The sequence below is a fragment of the Phyllopteryx taeniolatus genome, chromosome 18 (assembly GCF_024500385.1).
Source record: "Phyllopteryx taeniolatus isolate TA_2022b chromosome 18, UOR_Ptae_1.2, whole genome shotgun sequence".
Lineage (NCBI taxonomy): Eukaryota > Metazoa > Chordata > Actinopteri > Syngnathiformes > Syngnathidae > Phyllopteryx > Phyllopteryx taeniolatus.
The window spans coordinates 12,936,881-12,954,815 of NC_084519.1; the positions used below are offsets into that span (position 1 = coordinate 12,936,881).

Consider the following 17,935-nt stretch of genomic DNA (forward strand, 5'->3'; position numbering starts at 1 on the left):
AGAAACTCCCACTTCGTCCAGGGTATCTGCGATGAGAGAACAACAAGGCTCGTTCGTCAAAAGGCACCCGCCTGCTGTACACATCTGGTAGCAAAGGCAGGCCATGCACTACATGTCACATGAGACAAATGACTGCTGGGTGCTTCAAGGTTTCAGAAGCGCCCTTCATTTGTGTTTATGTGGTTGTGTGTGTCAACTATGAGAAGCACGCTCTTGATGATGCGGAGCATGCGAAGACAGGCCACAACTGCAGAAACATGATGAATGTGTGTTGTTGTGCTCTTTTTCTTGCCCAATGTTCACTTTGCTTGGAGGGACTCGGTATTGATGAAATTAGGTTAGATTGAGATTTTAACGAGGTCCTGTCACACACATTTAAAAAGACACACACACAACACGCACACACTAAAGCAAATAAACAACCTCAATTTCCTAGAAGTTAATGGACAAGCTCCAATGAATGTTGTCCAGAAATTTCTCCCCGCCTCCCCTCCCTTCTGAACCCACTTCCTTAAACGGTGCCGCCTTAGCTTTGGGGCTGCACATAAACAGATTTAGAGGTGTGTCACTTTTCACCAATGGCGGCTCGGCCCGACTGCCGGCGACAGCCAATGAGAGCGGCCGACTCGCCCTGCGTTAACGACGGTTGTTGTTTAGCTGCATCCTGTTTTCTGTGAGTCTCCACCGTGATGGATGGGGGAAGTAAAGAGGAGGCCGGGTCAGGCATTAATAGCCTCTGAGTGCTTGCCCACAAATAGGAGGGGGCTAATCTCAATTTCACAAGTGTGTGTGTGTGTGTGTGTGCGCACACACACACACACAAAAGAACTGAATTACACAAAAATATGCACAACATTCACATGCTCTTTATTGCTATCTATCTTTCTACCCCTCCATTCCTGTTTCCTCACACAGAGTACACTTTGTTTCTTGCGCATAAAAATCACTCACATCATCCCTCGCTCAGATTTTACACACACGTCCACGCACACACATGCTGATTAATTCTGGTCACAGGGTGTGGAGGCTTGGCAGTGAGGGAACAACTGTGTCCCAGTGCAAACAGGACACCTAGCAGTAAACAACACGAGGGTTATAGCGCTGATAATCCTGCACTCCCCACATCATGAGGATTACTTTTTCCTAACCTCGTTCTCTGTTCAGTTCTGTGAAGTTTCAAAGTATCACTGGAAAAAAAAAAAAAGTACGCACCATCGGCCTCTGCCGCAACAATCTGCACAAAGAAAACATCCATGGATTGTTTTTCCTCACTTGTTGCCAAATGTGAGCAATGGGTTCGAGTTGCACAATGACTAATGCAGTTGTTTTTGCAACTGGGAGTCATCAACAATGAGAGTATGCAGGTAATGAAAATTACATGTAACACAATCAAATATTAGTCCTGTGCCATTCTTTCCTTTCTCGCATCTGGGAGTAGTGAAAATGTCTGAGACCAAAAGTGGAGCGATGACAGAATGTTTGGACAGAAGGTCTCGGCAGGATGGTTACCTTTACACACCTGCATTCCGAAACGCACGGTTACATGTGATATTTCACAGAGGTTCCTTGATTCAACAAAACCTACTTTTCCTTGTTGACCCATATTCCATAGAACAAGCACAAAATGTCACTTATACACCAAATGGCACTGGTGGTTTTTAACATAGAATTTATTATAGACTACTAACAATCACCTTGACCAACATGATTGTTCAGTTGTTCACACTATTAAACCCTCAATGTGTGTGTGTGTGTGTGTGTGGGATTTTGGAAGATTTTGGCTGAATTCTGAATTGTATGACTGTGATGGTTCTTTGGCCACCGAGGTTATATAAATAAAATTTTCTAACATGCATTGTTTTCATTGTACAGCTTCCTTGGCCTATTGCGGAGATACACTGCACCTTGCCTGTGGGTTTAGTACACCAATCTTACGACAGCTAACAGTACCAATTTGAAAAAAAATATTGACATTCAGATATAAATGCGGTGTCGAATAGCGCATATAGACCACGGGTCTTAGTATAGCTCATGATATAAAAAGGTAAACAAACAAAGGCTGCTTGAATGTCTACAAAGGGACACTGCAAAGGAAAATAAGCAAAGTCCCCATAAAGATAAGCAAACACCAGATGGCCAAAAAGGACTCGGAGACAGAAACAGAACAGTTGGAGTGTTTAAATACACAATGATTTGCAAGAAATTGACCTATTTCTCCTGCTTAGGGGTGTGGGTAATAAATCATAGCCTCTTCTTTCAGTACGGGTTACAACATCTCCACTTGTTGCTCGGACATGGAGGAGACATGTTACATAAGTTATCGCGCATGTTTGCTTTCCCGCTGCGCAGCTTCAAGTATATGAAAAGGGGTCCATATAGAGTTCCTTCCTTCCTTTCCTTTCAGCCTGACGTCAAGTGACGAGAAGTGAGCCAATAGGGCCTTTGACGCGTCCCTGAATCGGGCCAATGAACATCGGAAAGCGAGTCACTGAGGGATATCCTGAGGCGACCTCCTGATCCAGAGGGCCTCTTCTCACAGCAAATGGAACTGAGAGATTAAGGCTAGACGACATTTAAAAAAAAAAAAAAAGATAGAGTGCAATATCACAGCTTTTTTTTTTTTTTTTTTTTTTTTTTTGTACAGAATTTACTGCAGCTATCCATCTATCATGGAAATCTCCAATGCGGTTTATACTACTTACAGTAATGCGCTCGCATGTGGGAAAGGAGAGCCACAACTCCGGATGCCCTTTTCAGGGCATCCGTTTTATTGAACGCAACAGTAAAACACAATGAGCATCCTTACCCAGGAGTTGCTGTCGGCCAGCGCTCACGTTCACACACAGGGTCGCCATCGCACGCCAACCCACCGGGCCCCGCCTCTTAAAGGCACATATCTAACGGACAGACATTACAATACGAACAGTATTTTCTATACAGTCTATATGTTTGCATTTCACTGTATTCACCAGGATGTTCGGACCGATGGTTAAATAAAATGAGCTGACCGGGTGTCTCAAGATTTTGTGTGCATTTTGTGTTGCCACCTTTACATGCCTGGCTTCCTCAGGGCCTCCCAGTGTTTACTGGTACAGAGGAACAGGCGAATTGTCTGGCAACCAGTCAGCACGGACTATTAACAAACTGCGCTGAAAACCTTTGCCTCATCGATCTCCCTGTGACCTAGAAATGTCTCTCAGAAGAGTACAGCCAAGCTGAACCACCCCTCAACTATTTCTGCTCTTCTACACTTGTTGTTCAAATGTTTGGAAAAATAATCAGTGACAGTCTGCTGGAGAATTACAGCCCGGATAGTTCTTGTTGAGCCTCACTTCTCTGCCGCCCAATTCAAAAATGCTCTCGTGTACTTTTAACAATGCACTGCATTGTTTCTAAACTTTTGCTCATACTTATGGTGTAGAGCGCTAAGGCGCAATTTGGCCCCATGAGATTACAATCAGGATTTGAAACGTGGGGCTCATACTCGTTAATCGCCATCAGCACAGACGCACTTGAAGGTTACACTAAGCTCTGGCCTGGTTGCCGTAGCTGTGACCATGTTGCGCGGCATCGTGTGTTATTTAATGCATTGCGTCCAATGGTTAACAAAAAAATAGATGGGATATGGACCATAAAAGTGACTATACATTCTCAATTAAGAGCATAACTTGAAACACGAATCAAGCATGAATCAAGAATAGAGTGGTAAGTCAAGATTCTGACAGTCGCATTAGTCTGAAAAGGAACGTTCAACATTCCGATGAAAGACAATCCCTTTATCTCTGCAAATTCCAACTCTGGGAAGCATTTTTACCATCTGCAGAGAGGTCTGGGATATGGATTAAGCTTCCTTGTTACCAGTAAGAATGAAATGAGACGGAGGAAAAAAACAACAACAAAGACTAGCTATCAAACCAAAACACAAACTTCGTAGAGAATTAACATTGGATATCAATGGAACAAGCCTCCAATCAGAATCAGAATTACACCGCCCGTCTGTTATCGTCCATGAACCAGGAAATAAGCTGCGAACAGCAGGTCAAACAAATGCGATGACCGAAATTCTTGTCGTTACAGCATTAGTAAAACAACAAATCCAATTGTGGATTAAAACTTTTGCGCAGTGCTCCAAATAAGGTAGTAATGGGTCCAGTCATTAGCGTGTTTTCCAGGTTACAAAGGGCTTTAACAGCTAGAACAATGTTGTCTACAGCTGACAATATGTGAGCTTTTCAATTCTAGGCCAAAACAAATGGCACCATTTCTTGAGAGCTCGATTTAGACAAGCCTGCACGTTAAGTCGACATGATGTGTTCATTGTGTAACCGTCCCAATTCCTTAAAAACATGTCTGCAAAGCGTGACAACAACACTCGCGTGGAATGCAGGCACGTGGAGCTGTACAGTAATGCATCCAAGAGGAACGTGCCGTCCCACCACGGCGGTCTAATAAACCCGAAAGGTATGATAGATGGCATCAAGACGTAACGGTATGTCTCGTCCAATTAAAGGTGGTCAGACATGAAGTCAAAGGTTTTGAGGGCCAGGGAGGGTTGGGGATGGAGGGGGACAAGTTGGTGAACTCGATTTGCACCAAGTTTCCGTTTTAGTCAAGACATTAAAATACGTTGAACTGTCAACTGAGAAAAAACGGAAGGGAGTCAGCGTTTCCTCTTTTACGCACGCGTCCTCTGGGATGTCACACACGTGTGATCATGTAGAACAACACACACATAAGTGATAATAACAGAGGCTCATCGTGTAAGATGATCATTCATGTTGCATCATCAAGCGGGCACATGTTTTGGCGCAAATGCCTTTTTCGTTCATGAGGGCCATTATGATTGTGAAAACCATACACAGTAAATGTATATTCACATCATCAAATCATATCATATTATTACATATTGCAAAAATTTGTATTTGAACTCAGAAGTCACAGAAAATAGTGTCAAGGTAATATTGTAGTATACAACCATTGTCCAATTTATGTTAAAAAGGGATTTGATGAAAACAAATCCTTGTAAAACCGTTAACAATTTAAAAAAAAAACACTAAAAATAGCAATTTTGGATCAGCTTTTCTACAAAAATGAAAAGAACAAATCCGTTTAGCAAGAAACATGAACAAGGCACAAGTTATTTGTTCTAGTGGGCCACATAAAATGATGTAGTGGGCCAGATCTGGCCCCTGGGCCTTGAGTTTGACACCTGTAACCTATGACATGCCATCTGTCTTAAGTAGGAATGTGCAATACAATTAAGCACTATATTTTGATTAAACTTACTTGTAGGAATGCAACTGTATAATTAGGAATAACAACAATTAGTATTAATTCACAGCAATTTTCTCACGTGTAAAAATGTTGCAGCTTTATTTATTTATTTATTTTATTTTTTTTCCAAAATCTCTGCTCATCTCTGCCCCACACATTAGCCTCCGCAGCACAAGAGTCGAGGTCAGAGGTGAACGACTGTGGGAACACGGCGGTCCTGTAGCGCGAATCTGTCGTCCTTCTGATGAACGGGCCAGTAACATAAACAAGCACTCATATACACAGAAGCTCGGGACAATGCAGCCCGAGAAAAGCACACAATAGCTACACGGCCGCACGGCACTGCGACTGAAACAATACCATGCACGCTAAAACAACACGGGAGCACAGGACTAAGCCGGCACGGTGATGGGCGAAGCTTGAGACAACACCAAGCGCGCGCGTGCGCGCGTGCGCGCACACACACACACACACACACACACACACTCACCATGCAAGCGAATGGGAAATGGGTCTGTTGACGTGCAATGTCGTCGAGCCAGAGCGAGGTCGCCCGGCCAATATAATACAGTCATGCAGACACAAACAAATAATGGTTTCACAACTACTATAAGTGACTCATTAAGCTGCAGTAATATTTTCATTTTTGTAATTTTTCACAGAGGATTAAGAATATATGCCTGTGAGTAATAGTACATTGTCTGTCTACATGTGTTGCAGTACCATTTGTGTTCAAATATCCATTGCTTGAAACACAGCCACATAGATGCGACTCGTTAGCGCATCTTTAGCATTTCCCATTATGTGTTAGCATTAAGCTGGCGGACTTATTGCAAAGTTAATTGGTTGTTTAAAGTTGGTGTTAGATGTGTTTGTTCTTTCTTTGATTTATGTTTAGTTTGACAGTAATGACCGTAAACATCAACTGGGGGTGGCATTAAACAGCTTGAAGGCACTTTTTTGAAGAATGCTTCTTGATCTGCCAAACTGCTGCCTGTTATGAAGTGAGTCGAGTTGTTTGGCGCCAGCATACTGTACATCACTCGTATGTCAAGTTTTTGCTCGTGAGTCAAAGCAAAAACAACAAAAACAAAATCAACCAAACGACAGCGCGTATCTCTACAAACTCATAGGCTGGCTAACTTGCACATCACGATATCACCGTTTGTTGTAAAAACCTGTTAAGAACTCGCTATTAACTGCTAGTTTAAGCGATATAGCAGGGAAGCTATATCTGTAAACAATCAGAAACCATAGATCTGTGTTCCTAAGATTTTCTTTGTCTGTTTCACCAGGTTGACCAATGTGTCGAGCTCAGTGTGGTTTGTATCCTAATAGGGGGCTACCTTGGACTTAGGTCTGGGCTGCACCTAGTGAGCTGTTGTGACCTGATCCGCAGATGACTGTAAATTCTGCACGCTCCCTGCTATAAATCTTACGGGACATGTAAACACACATGGAAAGGCAGACATTCAGAACGCGCGCGCACACACTCACACGCACACACGCGCACAAGCTGGATGACAGCCCAGTGACCAGGGCAAAAGGAAAATATCAAAATCATGCGGAGCATTGCAAACGTTCATGCCCAGTACATGGAAAATTCCCACCCCACGTCGAGCCAACAAAGGCAGCACGTGGGCTCAGAGTGCCCTCATGTGGCCACACTGGTAACTGCAGAAGGCAGTAAAAGGTCCGTTGTGATCCATTAAAAAAAAGGCCAGAGCAAGAGGGTGAAGGACAAAAAGGTCTAGATTGACTTTATTGCCTTCATTCATGAGTTCCCTCAAATGAATCCTGACCAGTTGCCATGTTAACTTATCACCTCTAGATATGACTAAAAGCATTTGCGTGCCTCATTATTTGAACATTACCCTTACCCACCCGATGAAGCATCTGATCTGTCTTCTAGCAGGAAGCAATGGGAATAAAGTAAAATAAAATACAACTTAATTAATACCGCAATGGGATATTGCAGCTTTACAGCAGCAAAGGTGACAGTACCAACACACTCGAACTCAATAATGTGTGCCCGAGACAAAGAAAGAATTTTAACTCGTGGAGGCAGCATGAGGTGCATCGACGCATTGCCAAACACGAAAACCCTGGTGCATCGACAATCAAAAGGTAACACTTTAAGCCAACGCTAATCTGTGCATTAAAACTAAACTCATTTTACCAAGCACCAAAACTGCCCAGTTCAAACATAGGCATTCAAGAGATTCTCAACTATTTGTATACAAGCAATAAAAAGTCAATTTTCGATCATTTGCCCCCTTTAACTGTATATATGCCCTTGTTAATGTTGCAGAGAAGCTAAAGAAAAAAGCAAAATACACTCCCACATCTGTGAACGCCCTTCCAAGAAAGAAGCCGAGCCATTGACTGTACATGCTAAACAGTAACACTCATAACAATGTTCTAACTTCATCATTTATGTGCATGCAAAACTTAGGCAGAGCACTGCCTATTAACACTAACTGTTTTTAGCCTTGCCAAATGGCAACGCAGCTATATTTAACCGTTATGTGTGATTCATGCAAAAAGAGCTGCAGGGTGTCATGGAAGTGGCGAGATGCCACCACATACAAAACCCGCCTTTCACAGGTGTGATTAACAAGGTTAATAATGGCTCAGTTCCATTAGTATCTTCATAAAGCATGTTTCTAATGCTTGCCAGAGCCTTGGAAATGGAGGCCTTAAATCCAACAATCATTGATGTTAGTTACCGCGTCTGCGGTTTTCATGCGACAAGTCGAAATCTTGCGACGGGTCGATAAAAGTGATTCACGTGGTGCCTGAAGGCGATGGTGTGGAATACTTTCGCATGTTAAGCATGTTGTGCTGCAAAAAGCGACTGTTCAACTGATTTATGACCAAATCAGCTCACATTTCCACTGGCAGCGTTAAAACCAACAGAAAGGAGGATTTAATGCATTCTTGGGAGACATGTTCACCGAGGAAGCATTAGAGGGCGATAATAAATCATTTTCTTGGAATGTAATTTCATCTGGGGACTGCTATATAAATATCAGAGAGGCTTGTTTATTTTCTTTGCAGAACGGCTCAGCGCTGCCCTGCACATTTAAATGCACGCGTGAAACTCAACGATTGCATTCAATTGACTGCGCTCAGACATTTGAAATACATGTTAAATGTTGACACTTAGATTGTAACTGTGGTTTAAACTAGGGACCGACAACTGATCACACAAATTCCACCTGCCATCAAGTCGACAAACCGGGAAATGAAATAACAACCCTAAACCAAACGCTAATTTGTGCACCCAACAAAACATTTGAAATGAGAGCAGGGGCTTGGGGAAAATGGGTGTTTCTCCACAATAAGTGAACTTGAAAGTGGTTTGGTTGTGTGATGATCTCACACAACCTAGCTGATCATGTCATGGCCGGAGAGAGAAAATGAGTTGCACTGAGGCAGAAATGCAGAAGGGCTCTCTTAAAGACATCTTTTAGAAATAGGTGACGTAGAGTATATATTCGTCAACTATGCTTTTTTAACGGGTACGCGTGAAGAAGGGTCTTGCACAGCTTGTATGTGAAATTCAAGTTTGGAAACCACTGTTATGTCTAAGAGATCCCTGTAGATGGCGGTGTTGCATCGCTTTGGATTTCAGATCAGCACAACTTTTGAGCAGAAGATAAAGATTAGGGGGTGAATCTCGGCTTGTCATGTCGATTATGAGGGAGAGAAATGCCGACACGTTGGAAGTCGGACAAGTTGAGGCACCTGACACTCCAACAGAGTATGCATATGGATGGAATACTGTGTGTTATGGGAGTAAATGACTTCTCCTGGTTACCCAATTGTCATGCAGTGTGTCAAACCAGGTTCAAGAAAAGCAAAACCCAATCTTGTCTTTCTATTGTAATTTGTTTTTTTTCCAGGTTTGTTCCACCTTCTACTTTATTCCCTTCTCCACTTCCAAGTCGACTAAAGCCTGACAATTCCGCTTCCTTGTGCGTCTCTCCCTCGCTCTCAATTCCTGAATAGCACAGCTAGAAATAAATCACCCTCAAGTAAGAGTGCCAACCAACCAACCGACCGACCGACACCCCCACCTCGCATTTGCACTCCATGTCACTGGTGCCATGACGACTGCTAACACTTTGCAAAATCAGAAACTCGACATGAGCACATCCCTCCGCCTGTGCCAGGATAATGCAGTCTTCACGTGTTTTGGTAGTTTGGGAAACTGGCTTCATAAATATGTAGACGTTGCATATAGTAATCACGACTAAAAGTGAACAGTCCTGCTCTTTTTTATGATTTATTCAGGCTTACCGGATTGACAGTGACCTAGTTGCACAATTCCAACATGGTCTCCCCCTCCTTGTAGCCAGTCTTTCTCCGCGGGCCAAAGCATACTGGGCTGGCCTCACGGGAGGGGGGTCGGTCTGTGGTGTCGTGTGCCCCTCTGGGGTATTATATGTGCTTTAAAAGACATGTTACTCCTTAAAAAACATGCATGCCTTCAGTAAAATTGATTCACTCCTACTGTGAATTTGACCATCATTTCAGGAAAAAATATCAAACTGGACCACGGCATAACTCAATACAGCAAATACAAAGTTTTTAAGCCCGTATGTGAAGACACAATTGATTGTTTTGTAGTTTCAAATATATGACAGTGGCAGCTAGTGGTTATCATGTCTGCCTCACAATCGAGAGGTCCCGGATTCAAATCCTGGGTATTCCAAATTCCTCCCACATTACAAAAACTTGCATGTTAAGTTCAGCGAAGACTCTAAATCAGCGGCGTCAAACTCTTTTCATCGCGATATGAAACATTTTTTATTTTATTTTATTTTTTTTAAATCTGAATTCTACTGCTCACAATGACATGTAAAAAATAAGATACATCGCAGTGGGGAGGGGGAGAGAGAGCGAGAGAGCGAGAAAGAAAGAGAGAAGAGGGGGAAAAAACAAACAACAATTGTCCTGCAGTGTGAACATAGCCATACACAGCTTTAGGTTTCTAACACATCCTGTATATCCACACAGTATTTGACCGTACAGTCAGTGTGCCAAAGGTCAGTCAGTGCCTGCTGCTTGTGAAGCTTTCGCTCCCCCTCGTCGTACAATTTGTGTGACCTGCTCTGCGGAGATCTCTTCTAATCCAAGCAGATCTGTGCAGACCACAAGGCTCTGACGCGCCCAACTAAAAACCGCCTCTCCATTTACTCAGTAAATCAGCACTGCTCTATAGTGAATGGGCAGCGTGCCCATAAACGTGCACATAAAAGCGACACTGACGCAACACGTTCAGACACAAAAGCTTATAAAAAAGGGATCAAGACAGAACATTCCGGACACTGTCACCGAGCTGTTCTCCCGAGCGCCTGCAGCACGGTCCAAACGGACACAACAAAGCTATACCACATATGTCCACAAGTCTGCACATGTAGTTTGTTTATTCAGCCTCAACTTGACATGTCATCACAGACCCTTTTCTCGCCAACATTTATGCAGAACTCATGCATAAAGTCATCTGGTGTCATTTTTTCTGGAAGAGGTGAGTCAAAAACGTCCTTTTTATAATAATGAATGTTGTGTCCTAGCCCTTATCACAAATGTGAAATTATGGCAAAATACATGATAAAATCTATATTTTGCCTCTTTAAATCGATGAAGCAAAATACAATATTTTTTTAGCAGAGTGTGACCCTCAAAAGAAGAATATTACATGAAAACAGTCATAAAATTGTTGCAATTACATTTGAATTATTACAAGAATAAATGTTTCTTTCCCTGACTTTATTCTCTGAGAAACACATTTTTTTCCCCTCTAAAAAAAATACAACTTTATTCTTTTAATATAAATCTTTTCTCTCTATTTTCCATCTTTTCAGTGTGTAGAGTTCTATGTTGTAATAGATAATAATATCTACTTCTCATAGTAGGGCTGGGGAGGGGAAAAAATAAAAATAAAAATCGAATAAATCGAATTCGACCACAGACGATAGGTTGACCAAATTTTTGCCTAGAAACCACGTTTGCGCTACCGGCCACGCTTTCCACACGGACATTTTTTGCAGATGCGCGCACTCATGTCGACCTCACGTCCCCAACATGGCTTTGATTCCAGTTTTCAAAATACTGCAGATTATTTTTTTTTTAATTAAGATAATAGCATATTACAAGTTTTCATAATATTATACTTCATGACTTTATTGTTAATATACTAAAAGCTTTTCGGTTTTCTCCTTTTCAGTGTGGCTCTAATACTCCCTTATAGTGTAGGTTAGCTCGCACAGGTGCAACATCTCTGAGGGTAGCTGAAATTATTGTTATTCATAAATTGCATCCCCAGGTATTAAAACAATCAATCTCGTGCACAGTCTTCCACTTCATACTGGAGGTGTCATAATTAATAAGTACTTGTGAGCCATTGTCCAGAGAAAAACAATGTGACTGGGTAGCAAGTACGGGACAAAGCCTTTCGGGTGGACAAAGCAACGTGTTCCGGGTTATTCCGGGAAGGCCAGTTCGGCATAATTAATGACGCATGAGTGTTTATTGCGGCGGTTGCTGATCCATGCTAAACGGCCATGATTAAGTGACTAAGTGGGGTGTTAAAAAAAATAAATAAAGATCATTTTATGCCTCTGACAGACGATTGTCCACTTTCTGCTACGTTTAACGGAAGACGGATAGCGCAGGAAAAATGAACAAATGCCTCTTTGAAATGAATGTACAATCGTTGGGAAAAATGAGAGGCACTAACCGAGGCTTTGTGTTGAATAATGCATTAGGACATTAGCGAAAAAGGAACCATTAGGAGTAATATGTAATGTAATAAAGTGGCATGTTGAGTTGCAATGATCTATCCGTTTGCAATTCTCCCGTGTGTGGGGGGGGGGGGGGCTTAATGCAAAGTGAATGAGCCATTTGAGAGCTAATTCGAGTGAGACTGGAGGGATAACACAATGGTGCAATTACATAACACAAAGAAGCCACTTTCTGCACTTTTGAAGCAGCTCCTTTCATCGAGCCAAGGGAATATGGTGACCGGGTGATGGAGTCTGCCCACTCCGTCATAGACCCACGCCAATCCCAACAATTGTCTCTGTTGTGTGATTGTGTATCTGTGTGTGTGTGTGTGTTTTAGATTCAGTGTGTTTGTGCCCACTGGTAATCCCGCATGTCTATTTGCATTCGATCAGTGTCTCAAAAACACATTTCAGAGGAACAGGCATAATAAAGTATTTTCAGTGCCGCACGACACTCACACCACAAACAAAATAATACTATGACAATAACTCCATGGAATTATACAAAATATCCTCATAATTACATCTGAACTCATCAGAAATATTATACTTAAGTGATCATTTTACATGAAAAGGTTTGACTCAGAAAATGTGACTTAATACTACATTATTTTAATACAGTAATTACTTGTAATTATGAAAATATAGTTGAACTATTACAAGAATTAATTAAAACTTTTCAAAGAAATAAATGGAAATTTACCAGATTAAAATTTTAATTTCACAAAAATAACCTTGAGATTTTCCATTTTCTGAGCCACTTCTCCTCACAAGGGTCGCGGGCGTGCTGCAGCTTATCCCAGCTGTCATCGGGCAGGAGGCGGGCTACACCCAGAACTGGTTGCCAGCCAATCGCAGGGCACATACAAACAAACAACCATTCGCACTCGCAGTCACACCTACAGGCAATTTCGAGTCCCCAATTAATGCATGTATTTGGGATGTGGGAGGAAACCGGAGTGCCCGGAGAAAACCCACGCAGGCACGGGGAGAACATGCAAACTCCACACAGGCGGGGCCGGGGCTTGAACCCTGCACCTCAGAACTGTGAGGCTGACGCTCTAACCAGTCGCCCACCGTGCCGCCAACCTTGAGATTATAAAATACGACTTACTACTAGTTTGTTTTTTTTGTCGTAATAATATGATGTTATTTTTTTAATATTAGGATTTTTCCCATGTCATTTAAATGTTTTTTTTAAGTGTCGGAAGTTGCAATGACAAAAATGTTGTGAGAAAAGTAATTAACTAGATAAGAAGATAACATTTCAGCAATATTAAGATTATTGTTGTAAAATGCCAGGAAAAGCTTTTAAAAGCAGACATTTTTGAAGTATTAAAGTTATATTGATGTTGATTTTTTTAAATATTAATTTCATGGATTTTTTTTTTCTTTTCTGTGTGTGAATAAGACGAGAATATTTTGTTTTATTCTACAACAAAAAGATGAGAATCGCCGAAATGTAAATAAAAATCTCAAAATGAGATAATTCATTAATATTTCAAGTTCTCATATATTAATATAGGAATAGCAGTACGAGAGAAAAAAATACACTTGCGTGTCTATTTGCGCTCAATCAATAACACTCTGTTATGTCAAGATCCGACACGAGCCCTCTTGGATGACCGCCAGTTTTTATATGTTGACAAAACTCCCTGAAATGCAAGCACACATGCACAAGGACAGCCCATGGGAACCGGACCTCCTCCTCCCAGCACACACACAGATCCCTATTTTCAGCCTTCACCTAATAACCCTTAACCCATGGGGCTCACTCTCAACACTGGGCCAACATAACACCGCAAACACCATCCCTGGCTCGAGAGATCACTGTCAGGGGGATAAATAACGTTTTCTGAATCTGAATGTAAAATTTGCTTCAACAGCTATCACAGCTTGTACAGTGATTATGAGGAACTTTCTTTATACAGAATGCATGCTGTGAATTGGATGTCATATAAAATCCAACTGCCAATGCAGAACAGGTTTGTTTCTCTTGCAAGTTTAAAGGAACTGCTTTAAGCTCATTTTAACAGCCACACGAGTGTAAAAATAAGTTACCTGTTATGATTAATATGTTAAAAACATTTCAGCCCTCAACTTTAATGTCATACAAAGTTAACAACCAATTAAATGTTACGGATACGATTCTTGATTAACCATTTGCGAACTTTTTTCCGCAGATCCTAAATAACAACTATTCGCTGAAAATCTCACCTAGTCGCACTTTCTGTAACGCCCTGAGACGGTGCCCCGTCTAAGGCGTAACGTTAGCAGAGAAGTAGCAAGTGGTTAGTTAGCAGGATAGAAGATTCCAGGAGAGATCCAACATGCAGATGAGACTCCTTGTGCGGTTGACGCCGGTGAAAGCAGGGTGGTAAACATCTCAAGATGATGATTTGGGTCGCTATTGGCAGTGGCGATTAGCTGGTAATGGCTAGCTGCTCATTGTAAGGTGCAGTAAGCCCCAAACTAAAGATAAGTTGTTTGCAAGATACAATATGTATTTCAGAAAATGAGAGTAACACCGAGTCAAAAATGTAATATAAAGGCTACCAGGAACGTAGGGGGGGGGGGGAATGCTCAAATTTGGCCCGATTATCGATTTGTGTGTACACTGCTTTAGTGCTTTCAGAGGTTTTGTCTTCAGAGGATCTGACGGCATTAAAGATCCGTCTGAGCCTAAAGCCGCCACCCCCCCCCCCCCCCCCCCCCCCGCACCCCCACCCCTCACTGCTAAAGCCCCCCTTCCATTTCTGACAATTGTGAGAAAGGTGTGTGTGTGTGTCTATGTGTATGTGAGAGAGAAGGGAGAGGTCAGAGATTTGGGGTCTTCAACTGTAAGAACCTCGTCCACATGAACAGTGGGATCATAAAAAGCAGCCTTTGGCAAGCCCTGGGCAAATGCAGCTTAGCATAATTCAAAAATACCAGACGGCGTGTACTGCGGTGCGTGGCTAAAACCAGCAAAGCAGCTTTCTCCTTCTTTCATCCCTCTGCCCCTATCCTGCATCTTCCAAAAACACTCCAGCAAAAACAGGAACTGATGTCAAGCGCCAGAACTCCCAATAGCGACATGTCAGCCAATCAAAGTGCTAATAGAGAACTCAGGTCCAACAGGCCAACCCTAATAATTTCCAACTCTCTATCTGACTGAAGAAACACTTCACAAGACTCATTCCAGCTGATGCAGTTTGTAGTTATAATGACCAAATGACGAAACAGAGTTAAACATACACTATAACTATTAACCCTTTGTTGCTCAGTGACTGTTTTTTTTTGTCAATGTCTTTATGTCTCAAAAGTGTTTTCTGTCAATTGACTGTCTGTTGTCGTACTAGAGCGGCTCCAACTACCGGAGACAAATTCCTTGTGTGTTTTTTGGACATACTTGGCAAATAAAGATGATTCTGATTCTGAAATCACGTTGCAAATGTTGGATGATGGAGAGTGTTATGGAATACTTCCAATAAACATGTCCGCTCAAATTGCGTTGTCGGAATGAGACCTTCCAATAAACAACAAGGAGAACAAGGGGCTCCTGTGCTTACTGCTTGTCATGTGGTGGTTTATTCATGAGGAGACTAAGGGTAGCAAAGAACATGAACTGCGGCAGCACAGTGGCGACTGGAGTATAACTAGGTCTAAGGCATAGCAACAAGGTACGCTAAATTTAGCATGTGTCGGTTGTTTGGTCATTTGTATTTGTGTACCATCAAATGTTACAACTTGATTCAAGAGGAGACTGAGGGGGCGGTGATAAAACGGAGCACTGCAACAAAGTGGAGACTGTGGAGCATACAAGTCAGCCTCCAGAACTTAATCACAGCAACAGGCTAAGCTAACATTAGTATATTCGTCATTTCTAGCTGTATATCCTCAAATGTTACAATGATGCAGCAATTTTATTCAAAAGGAGACTAAGGGCAGAAAACAAGCAGGTTTGGGTCAGCAAAGTGGAGACTGCGGAGTATAATACTATGGAGTCCAGTGGCAACAACTTAGGCTAGTGTTAGCATGGGTTTTCTATGTCATTTCTAGCAGAGTATCCTCTCATGTTACAATGACGCAATCTTATTCGAGAAGAGACTGAGGGCAGTGCGCAATGGAGCACTGCAGCAAAATGGAGACTGTGGAGCAAAACACTGCAGCAGGGTAAACTAACATCAGCATGATGTGGTTATGTGGCTATTTTGACCAATGAGCTACCAGGTACAGCAAGCGTAGAACCCCGGCTGACCAGGTACCTGATTTTGCCAGTAGAAATGCATCAGGTGCGAGTCGGTACCATCGATCATTTCATAGAGGAGCGCTGTCCAATAGTGGCATTGATGGTAATCCACTTGATAAAGCATGAGCTGTTTTTGAAGAGGCTCGATGCTTACGAGGAGGCGGCAGATGGCGGCAGATCAATACCATACGTGCTACAATGAAGGGAGTGCGTAGACAACAGGAATAATACAGGCCTCCTACCTGGACGGCCTGCAAAAGCCGGACGCATCGCTCCCTCACGTCTTCGAAAGGACACCGCTTGGTGAGCATGAGCAGGTTGGCCAGGACGCCGTTCAGGTCGCTGCTGGGGGAGGACCCGGACGGCGGCGAGGGCGAGGACGGCGGTACGGGCCCGATGGCCTCCACCTTCCTCATGACCTCTTGGCGAATGTGCTCCATGGCAGCCGTCCTGGAGCCGGGGTCCCGGCTGGCCAGCCCGTCCCACCTGCCCAGAGTCTCCTGGTCTTGCGCGTCCATCCTCTGATATGGAGACTTGATGTGTGTTGTTGATGTACAACAAGGCTAAGGCAAATATTAGCACATGAGATCACTCAAAATGTATATGGTAAAGTAATTACACACGTGTCAAATGTCGACATATATATGTAAACCAGTGAAAACTGCATTATTGGAAAATTAGAGCCCTACAGCAAAGTGGAGACTGTGAAGTATAATAATGCAACGTGAGGTGGGAAAACTAACGTTATGATGTGTGTGTTTTTAGATCATTTCGAGCCCTGCATCCTCAAATATTACAATCACACAAACATTTTATTCCAGAGGAGACTGAGGGTGGCGATAAAACGGCACGCTGCAACAAAGTAGACTGTGGAGTACGAGACAGCAGAGTTCAATATTTTATATTAAAATAAATGTGTAGAATGTACAATGAAAATACGGTAATTCATGTTTGTTCACGTCAGATGACAACATCTGCATTGTCTGCCAAAAGCAATCGAGCAGGGGATTTAAACCAACATCATGCCAGACATTGTTTACCATCCGGATAAATTTGGTCTACCAACACAAAAGAAATCTATTTAATAGAAATAAGAACCTCCGCACATTCTTAAATCTTTTCGTACCACTTGTCGTGCACGTAAATGACAAGTTTGAACACCGAAACGTCATTCTAAAATGTACAAATACCCAAGCCTGCCTGTCACTGAGCTCCATTCAATCTTCTCCCTTGCCATTTTACAGTACAAGTGCAAGGGCACCGCCGCATAGCAAAGACGTGTTAGCTGCTTAAATGTGACAAAAACACAAGTAAATGACTTACTTTAGTCACATTCTTCGGTGCTGGTCTTGCAACGGGACACCTTAACACAGCAGCAACCAGTCTTGCTCGGCCCGCAGTAATATCAGAAGGAGGCAGCAACTCTGGGGTAAACATTTGATTGATAGCCTTGATGAGCCAATGACTAGAGGTATTCCGTGCACAGGGGCGGCCCGGGGACGATTCTGGCAGCTGATTGGTTAATCGTCTGTTACCATGCTCGCGAGGAAAGGCGTTCTGGGAGATGAGTTCTCTTCGAAGCGTCCTGACGCTTTTGTGTAGACCAAACTGTCTTTGAATTAACTACAACTCCCAC

At 42.6% G+C, this 17,935-nt stretch overlaps 1 protein-coding gene across 2 annotated transcripts in view; it reads right to left on the reverse strand.

The window, feature by feature from the left end:
• Positions 1-17,935, reverse strand: part of sesn1 (sestrin 1) — a 58,234-nt gene that overhangs the window by 36,215 nt on the left and 4,084 nt on the right. The window contains exons 2-3 of one of the 2 annotated variants that reach the window (XM_061753745.1): positions 17,623-17,723; positions 16,542-16,862 (exon numbers count right to left, since the gene is read on the reverse strand). In XM_061753745.1, the coding sequence (XP_061609729.1) occupies positions 16,542-16,817 (276 nt within the window). In that variant the 5' untranslated portion in view covers positions 16,818-16,862; positions 17,623-17,723. Of the gene's footprint in view, positions 1-16,541; positions 16,863-17,622; positions 17,929-17,935 lie in introns of those variants that run through there. The other variant, XM_061753742.1, reaches the window with a different exon arrangement.